The 21,665-nt window shown below is 44.8% G+C and overlaps 1 protein-coding gene across 2 annotated transcripts; it reads left to right on the top strand.

Annotated features, from left to right (window-relative positions):
* Positions 1-146: 146 nt before the first annotated feature.
* Positions 147-20,531, top strand: LOC146176435 (SPARC-related modular calcium-binding protein 1-like). 2 transcript variants are annotated; one of them, XM_084582772.1, is made up of 10 exons: positions 147-270; positions 3,073-3,484; positions 3,691-3,792; positions 3,990-4,220; positions 7,621-7,719; positions 9,805-10,050; positions 11,631-11,712; positions 14,807-14,882; positions 15,733-15,907; positions 16,460-20,531. In XM_084582772.1, the coding sequence occupies exons 1-10, from the start codon at positions 181-183 to the stop codon at positions 16,528-16,530; spliced, it is 1,584 nt and encodes a 527-aa protein (XP_084438898.1). In that variant the 5' UTR covers positions 147-180; the 3' UTR covers positions 16,531-20,531. The 2 variants fall into 2 exon arrangements, with proteins under 2 accessions (XP_084438898.1, XP_084438897.1); XM_084582771.1 differs by having other exon boundaries at positions 7,585-7,719.
* The last annotated feature ends 1,134 nt before the right edge of the window (positions 20,532-21,665 follow it).

The raw sequence follows: 21,665 nt of genomic DNA, 5'->3' as shown, positions 1-21,665 counted from the left end.
TGGTTGACTTGATACTGGCCCGTGACACGCCTACTGGAGGCTAGAGCGGCTAGAGCGGCAGGTGTGGCAACAGCACCTAGACAAACTGCTGGCGAAGTGCCGGCGGAGAGTGCGGCGACCGCAGCCCCCTCCGACGGCTTCCTGGGGCGCAGGACTTCGACGGCCTTCGGCGGCGGATGGATGTGCGCGCAGTGGGGCATTATGGCCCTGCTCGCTGCGTTTGCTGCCGTCGCGCTCGCCCTCGCTGCAGCTGCGGGTCCGACTCTCCAGGTGAGACGCGGGGAGCGACACCTGGCCTCTTTCGTGCACGCAAAACAAACGCGCGCACGTGCTGACTGGCACCTGCGTTTAGCGAGACTGCGTGTCTCCCGTGTGCATGTCTGTGTTTGTCTACTGTACAGTGAGCGTGTGTGTGTGTGTTGCCGCGGCGCGCTTCGTGCTTTGGGTGCTGCTCCGCTCTCATCGCAGCACTTGTCATTTCCTCTCTGGCGGCTCTGGCATCGGTGACGTCGCGGGTGAAGGCAGCTGATAAAGAGAGTGAAGAGTCGTTCGAAAGGGGTTTCGGACTCGCAGGTGGTTGAACGCGATTCCTGTGCATCGCTCTGTTTTGTGCATGTATGAGCCTCGGCCGTGAGCGGTCAGCGGTGGAAAAAAGAAAAAAAGAAATGCTTCTAGCCAGTGCATGCAACTTACCCCCCCTCCGCCACCTATTTGCTTTCCTTTAGTTTATTTCACGATCGTGAACAAGGGGAGAGGCAACCACTTGACCAGTGAAGTACGTGGTGCTACGTTGAGCACATGTGTAAACAATTAGCGTCAGCGCTAGAAAACGCGAGGTGTCGGTGTCCGTCTGTGAGTAATTAAGGCGCCACGGCCGTCTGGCGCGCGTGCTGAATGCGTTCTCGTTGTGCGGGCCCGTGGTGTATATTACCTTGAATATTGTAGCATTTGGCAACGTCCAGGAACTCAGATGCGTGCTTCTTGGCCACATTGTTTGGACATCAAGCTCACATATTAGCAGTGGCCTTGTCCCTAAACTCTCTCTCGTCATTTGCACTGTTAATGTGCTCTTTGTTGCTGTGCGTGATTCCGAGAAGCTTGTTCTGTCGCTTCGCAAAGTGAATCATGTTTATGCATATGGGTACGACAGAAAGCTAAGAATGCATTAAATTCAGCATACATAGTTAATTAAAAGGCCGTAACATCTGTCATTGAATTACTAGATATGGTATCAATTATCTGAAACTATCTCGCTCTCAGCATAGTTTTCTTTTTTTTTTTTTCTCTGCTGTTATTTTCGGTGTTATTTACAGGTTGTAATACAGGCTTATTGTTGGCTTTTGGTTGTATGTCAACCATGTACATGGTATTTGATTTAAGGTATAGTAACTTTCAAAATAAGCACTCAATCTGCTCTGCAATATATTAAAATTGCAGGTTCTTTGGCATAATTGTATGGCAGGAATATTACGATATTCATAATAGCAGTGATTAGTGCAGCTTTGCATGCCGGTATACAAACTTTCGTGACTGGTATTGTCTGCCTAATCTCATACATATAGTTGATGAAAACACGAATCAGACCTGAAGGCCATAAAAATGATGTTCCGGATCAGTCTCTGGTATTCATTCTATGGCATCATCTGCACAGTTGTCTTTTCCTTATTGTCTTTAGTTTTACTTCCTGCCCACCTTAGTGAAGGTGCAGGAAAGATCTGATTGAGATTGACTCCTTGGAACACAGGTATTCCTAACTTGCACATGCCTTCTACTTTTCTTTCTTTCTTTTTTTATTTTTTTTTGTAGTTCCTGCCTTTGGATGTATGTATTAAAGTTAGCATGTAGAAGTTGCTAGAAAAAGCTGGGGAACTTGTCGAGAAAGTTCGTTCCACTCAGTTTCGCACAACAAAGCAAAAAGCCTATGTTTGTGGCTGTGGTCGCAGTTTTAGTTTCTTTGTATTTTTTCTCCTAAAATCCTTGCAATTTTAAAAAGCGCTTTCAACTGCATGTCTGGTGCATTGCAACGGACTTCAACTGAAAAAATATATATATATTCATAAGGGCCGTTCTTATTGGATTGTTGCCTCAGCTTGACCGTTGCAATATAGTTTGCTATGCGAAGAGTCTGGGAAGATCTCAGTCATGTTACAGAAAGCAGTCAAGCTTGCGAGCTATTTCATTGCATTATATTAGTGCTAAGCCTTATGCTTAAGCTGTCAACTCCACAAGCTCTGGAATAGGTATTGAAGTGACATACTCGAGGGGTTACTACATTGAGGACGTAAGTTTACTGTACAGCTTCTCAACAGCTATGTGTGTAAAAAAAATTGTTTTCCTTATACTCTTCATTCTTGGCTGTCTGTGACTAACCTTATTCGAAGGAAATAGCTTTTTGAGACTTTGGTCCCGACATTCTGTAATTTCAGTGTTAGTAGCATTATTACAGAAAAAACTAAATATAGCATCTTAGTTGTGGGCATGAAATAGCTTAGCCTGTAGCTTAGTACTGTTTGATGGTGTGCAAATAAATTTTTCGTATTATGTTGCTTCTGTTCCGGGGTCTGTTCCGGGGATAGTGACAATACTCTATTTAAAAAGCCACCATTCTTGTTTTTGAAAGACCATTTGTGCATCAGTTGCACAGACAAGAAGTGTCGAGTTTCTGCCCCAATAAACGTGGTAACAGTTACAGCAGTTCTGTGCCATGTGATCACAGTTATGGTAAAAGAATGTTTTCTGACTATACTGTGACTCAAAGCCATGCATGCCTCCAAACCGGAAGGACGGCATTCTCGTCACCATAGCCATATAAACCATTAGTGCATTCTCATTGGATCCCGTACACTTGTCACTTCTGTGGTCCAACTGTCAATATGTGGTGTTCACGCACTGCAGGCCACTAGTTCATAGGAAGCATTAATGGCTACAGGGGGCATATAGATTTTTGTGTCTTGCTTCAGAGTTTCTTTAGGTTTTGCCGAATTCAGCCTTTGAATAGAGTCTCCAAATATGGCGGTTGTCATTGTTCTTCTAAAATAGAATATTTAACTTTTTTTTTTAATATTTAAACAGAACGAGGGGTGCCCGCCGTCGACACAGGCATGTTCTGGAGGAGAGCCTGTTTGCGGCTCAGATGGTCGCACGTATGCCACACGGTGTGATTTCGAGCGTGCCCAGTGTGAGGCACACTCTTTGGAATTGAGCCATGTGGGGCCGTGCTCCGAGCCGACGCAAGCCGCAACAGCAGCGCGCTGCCTGCTCCAGCGCAAGCAGCAGCAGCCCGGCTCATTTGTGCCGGAGTGCGCTCCAGACGGCGGCTTTGAGCGGGTCCAATGCCATCACTTGACGGGGTACTGTTGGTGTGTGGATGACCAGGGCCGGCCCCTGGCGGGGACCTCCAAGCACCTGCAGAAGCCTAACTGCACCACACGGCGACAGGGGTCATTCCAGCGCAGGGCTTCTCATCAGGGCCAGGCCAAGACAGGTAGGGCAAGAAGCAGCCCAGATTCTGTTATGAAATTGTTCTGTGCTGATAGCAGATCCACAACCAGCTACTGAGAAGTGAGTGCAATCAGTGCGGAGATGTCTCTCTCATACTCTTAAATCATACTCTTAAATTGGCCACTCTGTTATAGCTGAAGCAGTCCTGTGTGATTGTTGAGAACTTGTGGCTACTTCTATCTCTTGCAGGTTGCTCAAGTGTTGACCGTGGCCGATTCAACCAGAACTTGGTTGCAATTTTCCAGAAGGAGTTTGACAGGTTGCCCAAACCCCCTGCTGGTAATGCTTCAGGTACTGCCTTCTTGTACTCGTTGTCTAAAGCATCTTTCATTAGCATGCTACCCTATAGCTGATGTCGAGGGTAGGTCAGATTCTTTTACAGCTAACTAACAAAATATAGAAGCTTGCTGTTTGGTGAGCACTCGTTTAGGTCCAAAAGGTTTCTGGAAGATTTCTGTAGTTCTCTACATCCAACGTGGCATGTGCAGGCGGTGGAGTGTCGGCAGTGCTGGAGTGGAAGTTCTCCGAGCTGGACCTGGACAACGACGGCTTCCTGCAGCTGCACGAGGTGCGGGACTTGCGGCGCCTAGCCCGCCGCATCGTGGAGCCACAGGCGTGCGCCCGCGGACTGGCTCGATACTGCGACACCAACCGGGACCGGCTGCTGTCGCGCTCCGAGTGGCTGCACTGCCTTCAGGGGAGTCCCCTGCGTGTGGACAGTAAGCACCTTCCCCTCGCATGCACGCAGGGCCGGATGAAGCCGCATGCACTTAATCCTACTTAAACCTAGCTGAATCTCGGGGTTCGAGCTTAACAGTAGAGTGTCCCAAAATTATACCTTTTCGGTCTCTTGAGCTATACATCTTCGATTTCTGGACATGTCCATACCGTATGCGTAAGATCTGCCTTATTCCGATATAGTTTACATCTATCTGAGAATTGTTCCGGGTACCATTGGGCACACTCTTAGGGATCTTGAAACTATGGTTTGTTACTTTTAATAGCTTTTTTTTTTCTCTTCCTAGATGACTTGCTAAGACGGATTGTTGGACAAATGTTTGATGCCTTTCCGATTCTTGGCAGCATTTATCCCCCTTTCTCAAACTATTTTTGCTTTGCATTTTTTTTTTTTTTTGGATATTTTAGTGGACTGTTTCCTGGCGCGCGTGTTCATCACTGCAGCTACGAGAAAACACGATCTTTTTAATGAAGAAATCGTAGATGTCCTCGTTGATGGGATGAGATCATGCTGATAGGTTAGCAGTGAAAGCAACTTTTCAGCACATTTTTTGGGTGACCAGGACAGCAATGCTGAGGATGACAGCACTGATGTATCCACCCAAAACCTACCTTCAAGATGTAAAGAATTTAGAATAGCACCCCAAAAACTTGCAGATATTGCGTTCAGAGTCCAAATAAAATTTTTATGTTAATATTCTATATCTAAATGCTTATTTTGACATTGAAAGCATTTATGACGCCAAAATTAAATAAGACAATTTGAGGTCAGTAAATAAATCATATTATTATTGGCAAACTGGGATGCGCAGCAGGGATGCACTGTTTACGTAGCCAGCACATGTGCTTCTACCTGTGACCCTGTGCAGTTCCATCATTGTCAAACTAACTCACCCACTTTAAGTTCACTTTTTAATGCCGCAAGAAATTTTACAAGTGCATACATACAAGAGCCCGAAAGTTAATTAACCCGCCCACTTTAAGTTCACTTTATTAATGTCACAAAAAAATTTACAAGTGAAATCATACAAGAACCCGAAAGTTAATTAACCCGCCCACTTTAAGTTCACGTTATTATTGTCACAAAAAAATTTACAAGTGAATTCATGCAAGGGCCCGAAAGTTTAGGTCTGTGGTGCTTATGGTTTCTGTGGAGGTCGTAATACCTGCCAATCTGAGCTGTGGGGCAGCCATAGGTTTTCAGCATTGTGAATGCTCTCAATGTGCCTTTAGTTGCAAGCGTTTATTGGTTTTTCTGTTTGTATATGTGGAGAATTACATGCAAGTGTCCCCCAAAAAAAGGAGCCAGGAAGATTTTGCAGTTGCATATTATGCACCTACATCTGTGGTAGCTGAAAAGACTATAGCCACTGTTGCAAGGAAATGGAGTAATGATGCATTGATGAAATGATAGAGCCCGTGAGACAGGTCTGTTTCCCTGGATAAGAGGCTGCATGGTGGCATCTGGGGTAATTGGGACACATTCTAGCTTAATGAGGTTTATATATACTAGTTTCTTTTGCCGCATTAGGAATGGGTCTTTGAATGAAACAGAATGCTACATTAAAACCTCTTTAATTTGGCTTTTAGGGGACTAGAAGAAAGCATTCGAAATAACCAGAAGTTCAGTTATCAAAAGGGTCTGAAACACTTTTGCATCATGTTAATTTATCTAGTGAACACCTGTATGATGGTTGTCTGCGTTCGAGATGAAATCTAAGAGAGAATGATAGTTTTTCTCAGTTTCATCAAATGGTTTGCTTTGCGCTCACTGTCTTGAATGTTTCAAGCGCTCCAAAATTGTAAAGGCCTCTGCTGCTCTTTTCGTGGTGCGACACAGTAGCACGGACGCCTCTTCACAAAACAGCGTTTTGAAGATGTTCACGGCACAGTCAGCATGGCAAACCGTCATGGGCAAGCGCGCAGTGGAGTGAAACTATGCATGTACAGTGTGCAGTTTTATAGTAGTGAAAGCTGTGTGTGAATGCACGCGAGGGATACATATATGCATAGGCGTTAGAAGAGCGGGACGCCATCGGAAAATAAAAGGACGCCTAGTGGCGCACCGAACAGCATCCAGAACAGCGGGACTGGCCGATGCTTGTGCCAAGTCGCAGCCGAGGGATGGCATGAAGTGAAAGAAAGTAAAAACAAAGCGTTGAGCTGGACGCTGCAAAAGTTGATTGTTGTTCTGCCTGCAATAGTACGTTCAAAGTGCATGGGCAGCACTGTCTTACGCAGTTCAGGTTCTGGGAGGCCTATTTTGGTGATCACTGGCTGCGTGGGTTCCATCTCAATGCAGTCTCTCCTCTGAATTGATTGGAACCTATGTTTGAATTAATGAGCGTCTGATGCCACAGACTTGCGTGGCATTGGCCAGGACTGCGCTGCTAGTTCGAATTATCCAAATTTGTGAATTGATCGAATTTTACTGTATTTCTTAGTGCCATCCAGATTCTTATCAGAAGCTCTTTTCCACAGAACGGCTTACATTTCTTCTTTTCGTAGCGATGTAGTTTAAGTAGGCTCTTGAAGGTACCAGAAAATTTGTTCGTTATAACACAGGTGCGTCGGGCCCCTAAATTAGGCATGCAAGCATGCTACAGTGAGTAATGTCTTCCAGAGAGAGGACAGTTGGAAACAGAGCACTTATTTTACTATGTGTCAAGTAAGCTGAAGAGCCTGAAACAATCACCTTATCCCACTTACAAGTGTCTTTAGTCCAGTTTAATTTTCTTTTTTGCAATCTCTCCTTTTCTTGCTGGATTTCTGTTTGCTATAGCGAAATCGTGCTCACGACAAGTAATGTAAGAGGCTCAGCTTTTTAAGGTAGAAGAGTGCTAGCGCAAAGAAATTTTGGCCTGACGTGGCATTGACTCTACATCAGAGCAGTGAGACCGTGCATCATAAAAGGCTGAGAATGGAATAATTATTCATTCTCTGGTTGATGCTATGCTTCTGTTGACTGTGCTTGGTTGGAGAAATTGAGTAAACGGTGTCTTGTTGGTGATTGCTGAAAGTTCACGGTAAATGATTCATTATGCGCACACGCAAAAAAAGTGTTTGTTTGTTTGATCGTGTCCAAGCACTGCCTGTGTTTTTATCTTCTCCTCCATGTTAAGGTTTGTATCCGTATTTTGTTGTCTGAATGTCCGTGCATGTCATTGCATTAGACAGAAGCTGACATTTCACTGTCCCTACTCTTCCTGAGACCTCTGTCCAAGCAAACAGCGGACGTCTCTTTCCCCTTCTCCCTCCCTTCTTCCTTTCCTTGGTCCGGCCCTGCACGGGGGGTCTGTGGTGATGCATGGGGGGGCGCCCGTGCGGCATGTGAGGGGAACGCAGTGGTTTCCCTGCGCGTGTTCATGTCGTTGAACTCAGAGCCGGGCAGCGTGGACGCGGCGGCCGTCCTGGCTGGGGCCCTGCGGCCAGAGCTCCCACCACCCGAGGACGAGGACAGCCAGGAGACCCAGGATCCAGGTGAGCGCGCAGTCACGTACCAGGTGTAACTGTATCACGAACAGGGCGTCATATTTACAGGACACACAATACGTCCTCGCATAGAATGCTGAGCAAGCAGCCACATCTCTTGCCACTTCTTGCCATTGATCTCGCCCTTTCCTCATTTCATTGAAGTTTTAAGGGTGCCATTCTTTAGCAAAACACAGCTCATGGATTGCTTAGACTTGCTGCCTGTTACAGTCATCGACAAACTGCTGTTCCACAGTTACAGAGCAACACTGGTGCTCAGCTTTTAGGATGGACAGTTGCATTGGAGAAGGTATAGTTGCTCAACATGAAATATCAGCTGCTGCACAGTGTGAGTTCATGAAGCGTGTGCCAGTGACGAAGAACAAGTAGCAGGCTGAGTGCGGACTTCAGATTTTAATGTTGTCGCATTATCCACATACAGTGTAAATCACTGTTCCTAATCTTTTTTTCTATCGCTTATTGCTTGGGGGGTACCTGCATAGATGGACACTAAACTTCAGCATCAGCTGTTAAAGGGAACCTGGAACACTTTTTTGAGAATTCGACGAAGTACAAGCATTAGAATGCATCAAACTTGTGGGTTAAGATCAGCAAGTGGCTATGCGCTGCCATTTCAAGAGGGGACATATATATAATTGGTAAATTAATGTCACTTAGGCTTGTCCTCATGACATTAGACCAATGTTGGAATACTGGGCGGTGAGATTCTAACTTCTTTTGCCCGTACCGTTTTTCATATTGTCCGATGCTACCAGACAACATTTCGCGGCCTTTATCTTGGGCGGAATTAATTTTGTTTGTTAGGGGAACCGTTTCGGCTTTGGAAATGTAACGTTGGGAGCCCGACGATGGTGGTGTCATCATCAGGCTCCCAACTTGTCGCTGTGTAGAAGCCTGAGTGCTGAAATAGCTTTGTTCAGCTATTATGTCATTATTTTTTGAACACCCGTGCCAAATAACTTGGCGTGATTTACCTGCAGCTTCCACGCATTCAACACTGTTAAGTTTTTCTCTTCCGTTACCCTTAAAGGCCCACTGTCCACCCCCCGGTCGAAAATATTTTCTTCCCCGGTGACTGTGGGACTTCGCCCCTAGAACGCAAGGCCGCAAAATGTTTTTGAAAAGAGTAACTAATAACACAGTTACAGCCACCGCAATCACCCGATTCTGTCATGCCTCTCTCCTTCCGTTCCCTTGCAAAGGTTTTTCACTCTCCTGCCCGAGGTCGTCTAGCCTCCGCAATACAAATTCCTCTTCCTCCTCCGCGTTTGGCGGGAGGTGGGGCGTGGCTCTCCGCGAGCGCGAAAAAAAAAAAAACGGTTGAGGGAGCGCGCGCCGCTGGATTCAGTCTGGCCGTGGCGAGGGAAAAGCGCGCTGCGAGCGGTAGACACCCATCCTTCTCCCGTCAGTCAGCGAGACGGACCAATGGACATCGTTCCCGATACGTACGTCATTATCGTGGCCCGTCGGGCCAGCGCAGGAAGCAGGGAGGCTGGCTTCCCAAAGGAGAGCATGGGAGAGCTTTGAATTGTATTTTCGATGCTTTGCGGCGCGCGTGTCACTGTAGCATTTTGCACAGACTATCTCCGGTACCTGATCGAAACACTGGGCTCCTTTGTTTAAAAGGGCCTTCCCTGGACAATGGCCCTTTAAGGGAGTATTGTGAGAGGAGATTATGGTCATGTGTAAGAGAATGAGTTGTGTGACTGATGACTTTGATGACACGAAGACATCTTGTTGTGTAAACGCAAGAGTCTTGAAGATGTCTTGTTGTGCACAAAGTGGTAACAGCTAACGCTGTTAAACACCACTGAGTGAATGGTACAACTAGGTTTGTCTAAGAATGAGTTGTGTGACTGATGACTTATGATGATGACACTGATAAAGACATCTTGTTGTGTACGCAAAACGTCTTGAAGACGTCTTGCTGTGGACAAGGTGTTGACAGCTAATGCTGTAAAACACCAGAGTGAATGGTACAATTAGGTTTGTCTAAAGCTGCAAAGCACTTCATGCCTGTACTCACCCATGGTGGTTAATAAACAAGCGCATTGTCATTAAATGCCGTGACAGGTGGTCCTTGGCCCGTGGGCACAGCGGTGGACTGCGGCGTTGCGCGGCGGCAGGCACAGGAGGCGCAGCGTGACGCGCCTCGGGTCTACGTGCCTGAGTGCCAGCCAGACGGCCGTACGTATGTGCCAGCACAGTGCTACGGGGGCCTGTGCTGGTGTGTGAGTGTGAAGACTGGGCGGCCTCTACGCGGAACGACGTCCACAGCTCGGCCCGACTGTGCGCGGCTGCTCGGCGACACCTTTAAAGGCGAGTGGCTGCTCCTTCTTTGGTCCCGGCTTTGTCTCAAAGACCCCGAAGCGCTTTCGCAGTTATATTTTTTGAAGTGCAACGAAAAGATAAGTATGGATAACAAAACGTAACGTGAAATGCGGGCTTGTAGCCGGCGTGTAGAATGCCATTGCATCAGACCAGGCTGCAAACGTAACCAATGTGTAACTGGTGCATAACAACCTCAAGGTGGTGTTATTTGTGGTCTGACGCTTGGCATCAGCTTTGATTCATGTCTTGGTTAAACAAGTGGATAACCCTGTACATTGCGTGGCTGATACTGTATCAAGACTTTAAACCAGCATTAAGGGGTGAAGTAAAAACATCATATGACTGGAGGTGAAAGCAGGGGCAGGCCCGGGATGGTTCGGGCTAGCGCCTACCAGCACAGATGTGTGCTTGTTTGTTGTAATACAATATACTTTTTATGTATACAGTATAGTTTGTTTTGAATGCAGTGTATTTTATATAAAAGTAAACTTCTTGCACGTAGCCAGACTGGTGTGTCGTCGACTTGGTGAAATTTTAAACTTGAGTGTCTGTCTCACACTGAACTGTCACAATGAAATGCAACGGCCTACCGTTGACATTTATTGCTTAGATAATGTCTTGATTCGACTTAAATGACTGTGTGACGTTCGAGATTGGGCTGCATGGTTAAAATGCCCGAAGTGGTCAGAATTCAGCAAAGGCTGTCCACTTTAGTGTACTATTCGATTTCAATTAATTTTTTATCCAGTTTCTTTGCCCAAGTGTCCACAGCCTAACATGTTTATTTTTGTTATCAAGTGCACTTGGACATGGTGCTATTATTAAGCACTGCCAGCACATCTGCACTTTATCAGTGGCACTATTTTTAAATTTTTTATGTTATATTGGTCCTGATAGAGGTCAAACAATGGCATTTCGAATAGGATAACATGAGCTGGTTTCATGCTGTCAGTCTTCAGCTTACTGCATGCATAGTGCATTACATACTCGATTTGTAATTATTTTCTTTCTGTAAGACTGTTTTATTGATTGTTTTCATGTAACTACTTGCACGCACCTAGCATGCTCATATACCTTTTCAAAAGTTACTTATGATCAGACGAACAAATTTTTGGGTCTTTTCAAGTTCCTCTTAAAGGGAGTCTAGTGCATCATAATTTGAGCATCATAATCATAACCTGAGCTGAATTCAGTTATAACAGGGTCGGAGGTTAAGGATGTTTGTATGGCACTTTGATTCCTTATTGTAAGAACCAGGTTAATTAATGGTGAAACAGGGTCGCCCTTTCGTGGGAAAAGGAAGGGAGGGGTAAACGGCATCTAAAAAAGGTTTGCCAAAATTTTCTTGCAAAGTGGAAATTTGTGTATATATTGTCTGTTATGTGCTTTATCCCTTTGTGTTGGCATGTTTTATAATTTTTTGCGGGGAGGGGGATGAATACTTAGTATTTAATGTATACATGACCTGCTATGTGTCGCTTAGGCCTGCACAGTCATTGTGGCGCAGTCTTGCTTTGTCACTAGTGAGTGGTGCGCTGAGCGGTGAAGAAGAAGCTTGCTTTGTGCAGGCTGTCCCTTCCGGAAGAAGCAGCTTTTTCTGACGGCGTTGCTGCACAGCTTTGAGAAGGAGCAGCAGCAAGCTACTTCCAGGTAGGGCACAGATGCGAGGTTCGTTCATGTAGTGTCTGAAACCTGCGGACTTGCCCAGTACCTGACTTGGCCGTATACTTGAGCAGAACTCCTCCCCCCCTCTCTGCGTGTGTGTGTCAGCATAGAGATGTGGACACACACTCACACACCCATTTGCTCGAAGCTGGATGCAGATGAGGGATAGGTATTCTTGGCATACGTAACCGTTGCATTCCGCTTTGCTGTAAGGCACTTGTTGTCCTAAGCTGCTTGCAGTAAAACCCCTCTAGTTCAAACTGCATTAACCCCAGAAACTTTGTAGAATTTCTGAGGTAATGTGTATTTCGCAGAATAATCGGAGCCAGCAACCTTAATATTTCTGTTAATTCAAAGGCCTGGGATGTATATTAATAGTATATACATGAATGGCCAAGCTGGCTGCAAATTGCAAAAACATCCAGCTTTAACACAGTCGGTAGCATTCGGCTAGTAACCCAGTATCGCGAAGCTTTTAAAGAAACACTGGAGACAGCTGCGTGCAGTTTATTGTTCTCCATTAAAATTGCTGCTCTGGCTCTTCATGGCTGCGTCAAATTTGTCCCGAAGCAAAAGGCCCATGCGCATAAATTGCTAAGTGGAGACACCAAAATGTTTGCGAGGGGGTATGTGTATGTGTGACTTCTTCTTTGAAGTGGTGTCATGATGCAGAATGCACTTGCGGTAGCTAAATGCTTTTAATTGAATATCTTATCATGGAGTTTCGATTTCAATTGCTGACTGTCGTAATCTCTGAAACGAGTTGTGGTCACAAGTGTCTTTAAAACGCTCTCCTGAACCCGCCGTAGTGGCGCAGTGGTTATGGTGCTCGGCTGCTGTGCCCAAAGATGCGGGGTGGCATTGTGGCCATGGCGGTTGCTTTTCGATGGAGATGAAAAGCAAGGCACTCGTGTGATGTGCGATGTCAGTGCACGTTAAAGAACCCCAGGTGGACGACATTTCCATAGCCCTCCACTACGCCGTCTCTCATAGCCTGAGTCGCTTTGGGACGTTAAACTGTACGAATCAAACCAAACCATCTTGTGAGAAGCTTGCGCAAAGTTTGCAAAATGTGGAAAAAGGCTGGGTAAACATTCAAACGGTCACTGCATTTTTATGCGTTGGATTCTTGCGACGTGGTTCCCATAAACATTTCTACACTTTGGAGATAACTTCTCGTCTCTTATAACCTGAGTCGCTTTGGGACTTTAAACCCCTCAAACCATCATGCAAAAAAAAAAAAAAGTTAAAACTAAGAAAAATCATTAAAAACAAAGGATGTCCCGAATTGTAGTATGGCACAGGGACTGCTACAAAACATACAGGGTCGAAGTAGGTCAGACAGTTGTGAAGGAATCTGCCACACAAGGTGAGCACCCAGTCGTAAAATCGAAACAGAGAAATGCTGATTATTCAAAATGTCTGTGATATGTGGAACCACCTACGCAGAGACAGCAGTGGTCATTGCACGCACCCAGAATGCACTGGTGCCGACAAAAAGCTTAGTTTCTATTTCATGCTCAGTGCACATCGCGTGCTAATCTTTATGCATAATGCACTGCGCTGCGTCTGGATTCGCTGGACAAACCACATGTGTACTCTTCTCGTCACACCTTTTCAACCCTACAACTATCTTGTGTGCTTCCGAGTTGCTTGACGCCGCTAACTTTGGCATATTCGACCTACCTTGGCCGCCACACTTACATGCACCAAGGACGCCAGACATGAATGCACCTGACAGCGATGAGCTTCGGCTGTAGCCGCGTTAGGCCGCAGTGCGATTTCGCGTAGCGCTTTCACATGGAGCGAACCCGCGTGCGAATTCGGTGAGAGATACCCTCAGAGTTGTTTTATGTTTTGTGGAAAACACATACGCAGAACGTGTTTGGTTTATATACTCAGATGTATTTTTAGATTCTAAGCGTTAATTCGTACGTATTCATGAAAATGGGTAGTCTTTCAGCTTACAAAAAGCGCGTTGTTGTGCCGAATGAAACCACTCGGACGTGAAAATAGGGTTGTCTCATTGGGGCGCGCGCTACGCTTCGATACTGGGCATGCCAGCCCGTTGCACGTCACCATACGTCACATGACGTCGCGACGCTCCTCTGCTCCTCATTGGTCAGTCGCAGAACGACCACGCCGATGCTGCAACTGAATTCCAACCCGTTGGAAACTCCTCCACGGCCCGAGCGACGCTCGCTCTGCAGCTAGACGGACGAGAATCGCAGCGTCGCAGGGCGAAAATCTCATCATGTGAAACAGGCCTTACATTGAGCGTGATATACTACCACCCTCTGCAGAGGTCAAACCCAGTGTGGGTAAATTTCCGACGGCTGACAGATATGCGGCTACCACAAATTGAAGCAAGCTCCCTCTGCAGCGGCAATTAATTGTTCAGTATCAGCCGTAGCTTCGTTTAGTGCGGTGGTAATGATTTTAAGTGCCGCAAGCAGTTGAATTATGTTTTTTCCTGCCTTTTTTTTTTTTTTTTTGCTTTGCCTTGATTTCAGGTCTTTTGGAAAACTGTTTAATTTTTCTATTTTACGTAGCGTTATGGGCTTTGAGTTAGCAGGATTCTGCAGCATTCTTTTATCAGAAACGCTTATATGCTTGAAAATGATTGAATCTTTTGCTGTAAATTTATGTTAAATAAAAGGTTTAAGTGCATTCATTAACAGCAGGGGGCGGCAGAAAGTTAGGTGGGTGGATGAGATTATAAAGTTCGCAGGGGTCAAGTGGATGCAGCTAGCACAGAACCGGGTTAAGTGGAGAAATATGGGAGAGGCCTTCGCCCTGCAGTGGGCATAATCAGGCTGATGATGATTATGATTAACAGCATATTTTTCGTGCCTGCTTTTTCGATGCTAGGCTCCAGTAGACGGTCATAAATCTTGATTTTACAATGTTATATGCTCATTTGATTGCTTTCACATCACAGCACATGGCATCCTGGCTTCAGCTTGCATTGCGCATGTAGAGTTTTTTTTTGTTGTTTTTTCACTGTGTTCTGCCCTGCATAAATTGTCACGAAAGGGGCTTAAGCTGTGCAAGTACACGAATGCTGTTGTTCTTGCAGCCCAGCTGGTGCGGGCGCTGCAGGAGACGATGTATTGCGCTGGAAATTCTCTACCCTGGACGTCAACCACAACCAGGTAAAGCAAACTACATTCTCCAAGGCATCGTAATATACCTTTTGTGGCCTTTTACTATAAATGCATCTGTGGTAGCTGGCTGCTTCTGCATTTTTTGCTCGGCTTTGTGACTTAAACGTGCATGTACATCATCATCATTGATTCTTTCGACTTTTAATCCTCTTTGGCTGAACCTGAGAGTGATCTTTGTATTAACCTTCCGGGTTACCGGTCCAAACAGTGTTTGTACACATAATTTGTTTCTCTCAGTAAAGTTCTTAGATATAAAAAAAATGGTAATTTAATGTTACGAGGACTAGAAATTTCAAGACATACTTAACACTTTATAGGTCTAAAGCTACGTGCATGTGGCTAATGCTTAAAAATGGTGAAATTCACTCAGAATGGCTCTAGGAACGGACTGACCACTTTAAAGCTGTTTTAACCACTAGGTTTCTAGAGGAAACAAAAAAACCTGTTTAAGAGATGGTACCTGTAACTTCATTAAGGGACCTCAAGTGATGTGAATTTTGCTGTGTAAATTAAGCATATAAAAAGAGAGTTATGTAGCAACGCAGCAGAAAAAAAAAGGAAGCCTACGGGGAGGAGCTTGCAAGCTCTGAGAACCCGGTTGCATTGATGTAATAAGGGTGGCAGCAGCCATGGCTGTCACCACAACTGAGATGCTACCTCTATCCATAGAGGAAAGGCAGGTGTGGTTACTAGAGTTTATTTCACAACTTGAAAACATTTCAACTTTAGCGATATCTCTAAGCAAACAGGTTGAGGTTTATTTCAGTTTATCATACATGGCACAGTGTTTGTAATCCCAGGCACTGCGATGCCTTTGTAATGCCTTCACCTCTTGCAGGTGTTGGAGCGGAAAGAGTGGAAGCAGTTCCGACGTGGCTGGGCCAGTTTCCTCAAGTATGGGGGCAGGAAAAAACTGCGCAAGTGCTGGCGCAACTTCCTGCGCTTTTGCGACGAGAACGACGACAGCCGCATCAGCCAGGACGAGTGGCTGAAGTGTGGCAAGCCCGTTGCAGGTACGCTTCCTCCCCTGCCGTGCAGTCCTGCCCTGCTTGTTCTCTGCCTGGGGCCTCTGTAGAGGGTCCTCATTCCTTCTTTTAGCAGCCTGTTGTAGATAAACCTTCACCCCCTCCCCCCTAAGATATTTTTTTTTATCCACTAGCTCTTCTTTCGCATTCCAGCCTTTTACACAGCGAGGCTTCGGATGCAAATTTCTTAATTTGCATCCGTCACTAATTTGGTGCGCTTTGCACTTTAAGCACCACACTTAGTCTCTCTAAACTCCCAACTAGTGTTCAAGAAAGGACACTGTTATGTCAACCCATCGGTCGTTCGACATGATAGGCTGATACTATAACAGACATTGTGTCATGCAAATGCCTCTTAAACTCTTATGTCTTCTAATACTACTTCTTTAAGCTTACTAACACTAGTAACAGTTCCTGCTGTGACATGGGAGCAGATTTTTTTCTGTTCATTATTTTAGTTGTTCTTGCTTGCTTATTTGTTCATTTTGTGCCTGTTGTTGCATAACCAAGCTTTCGTTGTGTGGGGGGGCTCTCTTTCAGGCTCCGCCCAGCCGGACAGTGGAACCCGCAAGGGACCCAACCCCTTTTCCACAATCCTCATCAGCAGATGAGGCAGGGCCGGGTGAAGGGAGGGCACAATAGAGCTGACTCCCAACCCTTACTATATATGATGGCCCACCCGTCTGCTGCAAAGGCCACATTCAACAAAACAAGAGGCAACACTCCTGCTCGCAGATGCTTCAGTCAATAACTCTTTGGCAAGAGAGGACGGCATGCTGGTTAGGTGCATCTGCTGTGGGATCACTGTTCTAGCGTTCTTTTTATTATTATTACATTATGATTACTCAATTACGCAAGTAAAATCAGGTGCAAACTGTTAACCTTGGGGGTACTATGAGCTTTTTACAGTAAAATCTCGTCAATTTGACCTGCGGTAATTTGGAAATTCAGATAATTCGAACTGTGAGCACAGTCCCGGCCCGCACACGTGATTCTATGGCTTCAGATGGACTTCAAGGCGAACGTGGGTGGGCTCGCAGTGATCATGTTGAGGTGTGTCCTGCAAAGCCAGTGATTGTCGAAATAGCCCTCCTTGAAGCTGAACTGCTTGCAACAGTGGTGCTCGTGCTCCTCGGACGTGATGATGATCTGCAATCAGTCCCCCATTACCAAAAAATAACCCAGTAGCATGGTTTCAGTTTCACTTCTGTTAAATTTGCAGCATCGTGCTGCTGCCGTTGGGCGTGCCCTCTGCCTAGCTGCGGCGTTTTGGACACTGCTTTACTGTCCTTTTTGGTGTTGCTTTGGGAATGCATCGTGTCATTTTAACGCCTACTGATTTTTCTCTCTCTTGCATCTATGTGCCTCCTACTTTCTTCGAGTCTTCGAGTTCACTAAACCGTCGTGTTTTGAGGATTTAACTGCGTCATAGCCATTTGTGAAGTGGCACCACCACCACGACGTTGTGCTGCAAAGAGGGCTGCGGAGGCACTCACATGATTGGAGCAATTCTTCGACATTCGTGACAGCGTGCAAAAAAATCAGCAGCGGCTTAGCTCATCTAGGCCAGGATATACGTAGCGAAAGTGGGACGATTGCAGATTCACCGCCCACAGCATTTTCATGTTCTTCTTCTCGTAGTTTTGAAACGAATCGACATCTTTGCCACTCTGCGACTTGACATCATCGCTTAGCCAGATGTTCTTCCCGTTCTTTAGGAGTCCCTGACGCACGCTTAGCCTTCCTTGCTTGTTGGTACGTTGTACGGACGACCCCGCACCATGCGATGATTTCTGGGTCCCTCGACACTTCTCGTAGACTACGCTGGTGCTGTTCAGATTATGTACGCTCACCAACAGCCTCTTCTTCTATGGCGAACTTGACGAGCGAGCGCAGCGTCGCGGCCTATATGCTCAGTTACACGGTAATCAGGTGGTCATGCGGAGCCAGGCACGACAGTGCAGTGTGAGAGAGCTCGCTGCACGCGCAGTGAGGCTGCATAGTGACATCACGCATGGCGCCACAGAGGAGACCGACCCGGCAGTGGCACGGTTATGGCTCCGGCAGGGCACTGCGATATATGCAACTGCTAGTCTAGTGTAGCTTTTGCTAGAAAACTAAGCACTTGGCAAAACTGAGCAGTATAGTTGCTGTCTCCTAGTTCCTGTCTGATACATGTTGACAGCCATATTCCAGACAGTGATTAGATAAAGGGGCTGTGATGCAAATGAATTTTGGCACCCTTTAGGCAATAGATAACTTGGTTAACTTTTCGATAATTCGAAAATTCTTACTGGTTCCGTGAAGGCTGACTAAACGAGATTTTACTGTATGAGTTTTACAAAGAACAAGTATTTTGTTTGACATATTTTACTAGGTGTCTGTTAGCTGTACTGTCTGGTGCAGAGCTCTTTTTGTGTCTTATTTTATTTCGTATGATATTAACTCACACGCACAAACGAAATCTGGTGCAGAATGTTAACTGCTTTATACCAAGTGTAGGCACAATGCTGCGAAGAGCAACTAATGTGTGACCATGTGTCAGCAGTGTTAGCTGGCACATCGTTATGTTGGTGGTGTCCTTTTTCCTGTTATAATAACTCGTACGCACAAAGCAGAGCTATGGTATCAAAAGGAGCGACTACTGTGCTACTGCGTGTCAGCTGTAACAAATTTACAGATTATTCTTCCGCTTGTTTTTTTTTTTTTTTTTTTTTTTTATTGTTAAAGTAATTTTGACTCTGAAAGAAAAGAAAAACAAATATCATAGTTCAAATCTTTTAACCTCATTATCACGAGGGTCACAGAAGTGGTACAACGAAGCCATCGAAATTTTTATGTATCACTCTGTTATGTGCCACTGGCTTTTGTTTAGTGTTTTGTTATCGTTCTCTTTCATGGCGCTACACTTCATGTGCAGAAACAAGGTCCCAATACGCAAAACGCCGGCCGGATTCACTTTAAGCAAACCAGTGGTGTCGTAATGAACAGCAGTGTTGCTGTGCAAGCCTTGCATTAGTTACCAGTCTGTCTGGGACACGTTTTTTTTTATGACATTGCCTTTCCGGCTTCATTATCACAGCAACTACACAGATCCACTGGTGGCATTATTTGTCATGCACTGTTACCTGGATCGAGTAGGAGCACAGCGTTGATGCTGTATTGTCTTGCTGTGCGCATACGAGGAAGAGTTTGTGCCCTTCTTTGCGGTTAGCACGGTCACTGCTGCGCTGTTGTGGTGTCACAAGCTTTCAAACATGTTTGTTGCCCTCTCTTCTCAAGTGAGAGGGGAAAATCGTCGTTGGAGGAATGCGTTGATTCAAATGCATGATACATTTCTCAACATGTAATGCCTTTGGAAAGTGCTGTCAGCCCCCATTTGTTCAAACTAGTGGAGGCTTGAAAAAGAAAAAAAAAAAGTTTTAATGTCTAGTACTCAAACTGTACGAAAGGTTTAAAAACGCTGTTTTTGCAGGCAAGCTGCAACAATGTCAACAGCTTTTTTTATTATTATTACTAATTAGTGTATATATCTGATACTAGGCCACACTGCTATTCATTTGCAACCAGTTATTAAGAGTCTGCGATGCTTTTGATATCTATCATCATGAGTTTGAACTGTTTGAACTTTGCGGTAGAGAAAACGGTATTCTTTCTTCGGTGCAAATTTCTCGTTAACACGTTCGTAATTTTTTGTCAAATAGATGTCATTAGAGTCACGAAAAGAACGAAAGAAAAAAAAAAGTAATTTTACAAAGAAAAAGTTGTGTGCCTTTTGCATGAGCACTGCATGAGAGATCTTTCAATGCCATGATGGACCATGAGGCCTGGTCGTTTTGGTCTTTGTGCACTAGAAATCATTCCAAGAGGCAAGTGTAGCCAATGTTGAAAAGTGTTAGCCAGTTGAAAACAGTCTTTGTGCACAAACAACGTTGTGAATTTGGCCGCTGGTTGGCTAACATTGCTTGTTGTCCCACAACATTGTGCGGCTCATGGAGGGTGTGTAAGTGCCATATACTGCAATGACATTACTTTTTTGCTGTGGTTGCATGTTTATGCAGAGGAGAGAGGGCTTGCAGTGGGCTCAGTTTGTTACCTCTTTTGACGTGAGCCTCACAGCAGCCTAATGAAATATTCCTTTGAAAGCAGCATTGTTATGTTTTTAATCTATATATGAGTGATCTCCTTCAGCTGAAGTTATTAAATTCATAGTAGTTTTGTTTAAAATAATGAGCCTCTTCTTTTTTATTAGTGTAAAGATGCAATGACCTGTCTCTATTTTATAAGACTGTTTAACCAGATGTAAGGTTGAAATAATTAGTAGGTCTTAAGATGTCCCAGGCTGTGCAGTGGTGTTTTTCATCGCACATCTTACACACATTGTACTGCACACATATGTAAAGTGTTAAAAAAATACTTTCTCATTAGACTTGGAGGCTGGTCCGCAGCTTGTTTAGTGAGAGCTGTGCTCTCCGAGCACATTTCTTTTTACTTTTTTTTTTTTTAAGTTGCGTGTACATGGTTCTTTTACTTTTTGTGGGGGTTTGACTTGGGCTGTAGAGAACGGCGGTAGTATCATTTTAAGATTGGAAATAAACTTTTGCGATGTTCATTGTCTGTATTTCTCTGTAGGCACTGTGTCTGTGTCTGCTGGTTTCAGAGCAATTTCTCACAACTTGAAAGCTTTCAGAACACATAAGAGGGAGCCCTTGTACTCGGATCTCCACTGAAGGTTTGTTGCTATTTACCATAGCGCCACCAATGTTACGCAAGCATTTTCTGAGAGAGATGGTGCATCTACTGAATGCTTCGCCATTCTGAAGAACCTTGTTCGGCATATTATCAGTATGTGCTGTTTTTATTCACATTGAGTTTGGTATTTCAAAACAGGATGGCAAAAAGAAAAAGTACCGTATGTGATTTAATGGCGTTGTTGATAAAGGCAAGACCGTATTAAACATAATTACCCAGCTTGTCAGTTTACCTGCATATAATACCACCTGCATGTGTGAGAACTTGAACTGTATAGTTTGCCAGACAAGCTTGCCAGCTTTGGCCATGAGCAAGGTATAAATACATTAGGCATCGTACGCCATCAGGACGGTTGCCTCTAGATAAAGCTTTGCACAAGCTGTACCTTGCGCTAAGAAAATGTTGGTTTTGAGATATGAGTTCTATTGAAATCTGCCTTATGTGTTTGTTTTGTACTTGATGGAGCTTGAAAGTGCTAATATGTTTAATTGGTTGTTCAAGCTCTTGGTCCTTAGCTGTGGTATTAGAAATTCTACCAGTTGTATTAATTGAGAAATTCTACTTAGTTGTATTAGAAATTCTACCACTGTTGCCACCTGTTGGTAGATGAACATACTTTTTGACGCCTTGCCTACTGTCCTTGAAGCACATGATTTATTCTTCGATAACTGAATTTCTCATATTTTGTGCTCTCGGTCATGTCGCTTTTTTGGATATATGGTATGGATTCAGAGTGTGCGAGTGTAAGCAGTATTTTGTTGGAAATTTCAGCAGAAGTAAGGAAAGTTGCATTTATCAGGCAGTGAAAGTCCAACACCAAAACATTATTTTAGGAACTGAAGCAAAATAAAGCACATTATTAGCAACAAATGAAATACAATCAAGTAAATTGAGCCATAAGCAGCAAAATGAGATGAGCTACTAGTGGAAGATCAGTAATAGCAAAATTTAATTTCACATCGAAGACACACAGACTGTCTTAGAATTATAAATT

This window comes from Amblyomma maculatum, chromosome 10 (genome assembly GCF_055883805.1).
Source record: "Amblyomma maculatum isolate TAMU_Amacu chromosome 10, ASM5588380v1, whole genome shotgun sequence".
Taxonomy (NCBI): Eukaryota; Metazoa; Arthropoda; class Arachnida; order Ixodida; family Ixodidae; genus Amblyomma; species Amblyomma maculatum.
The sequence above is the reverse complement of the archived record's forward strand: the minus strand, read 5'-3'. Positions and strand labels throughout refer to the sequence as shown.

What these genes read in the sequence shown, in the direction of transcription:
- LOC146176435 (XM_084582771.1), top strand. Translation starts at nt 181, where the DNA reads ATGTGCGCGCAGTGGGGCATTATGGCCCTGCTCGCTGCGTTTGCTGCC. An exon ending in CTGCGGGTCCGACTCTCCAG is followed by an intron (nt 271 to 3,072) that starts GTGAGACGCGGG and finishes ATATTTAAACAG; the next exon opens with AACGAGGGGTGCCCGCCGTC. An exon ending in GTGTGGCAAGCCCGTTGCAG is followed by an intron (nt 15,908 to 16,459) that starts GTACGCTTCCTC and finishes GCTCTCTTTCAG; the next exon opens with GCTCCGCCCAGCCGGACAGT.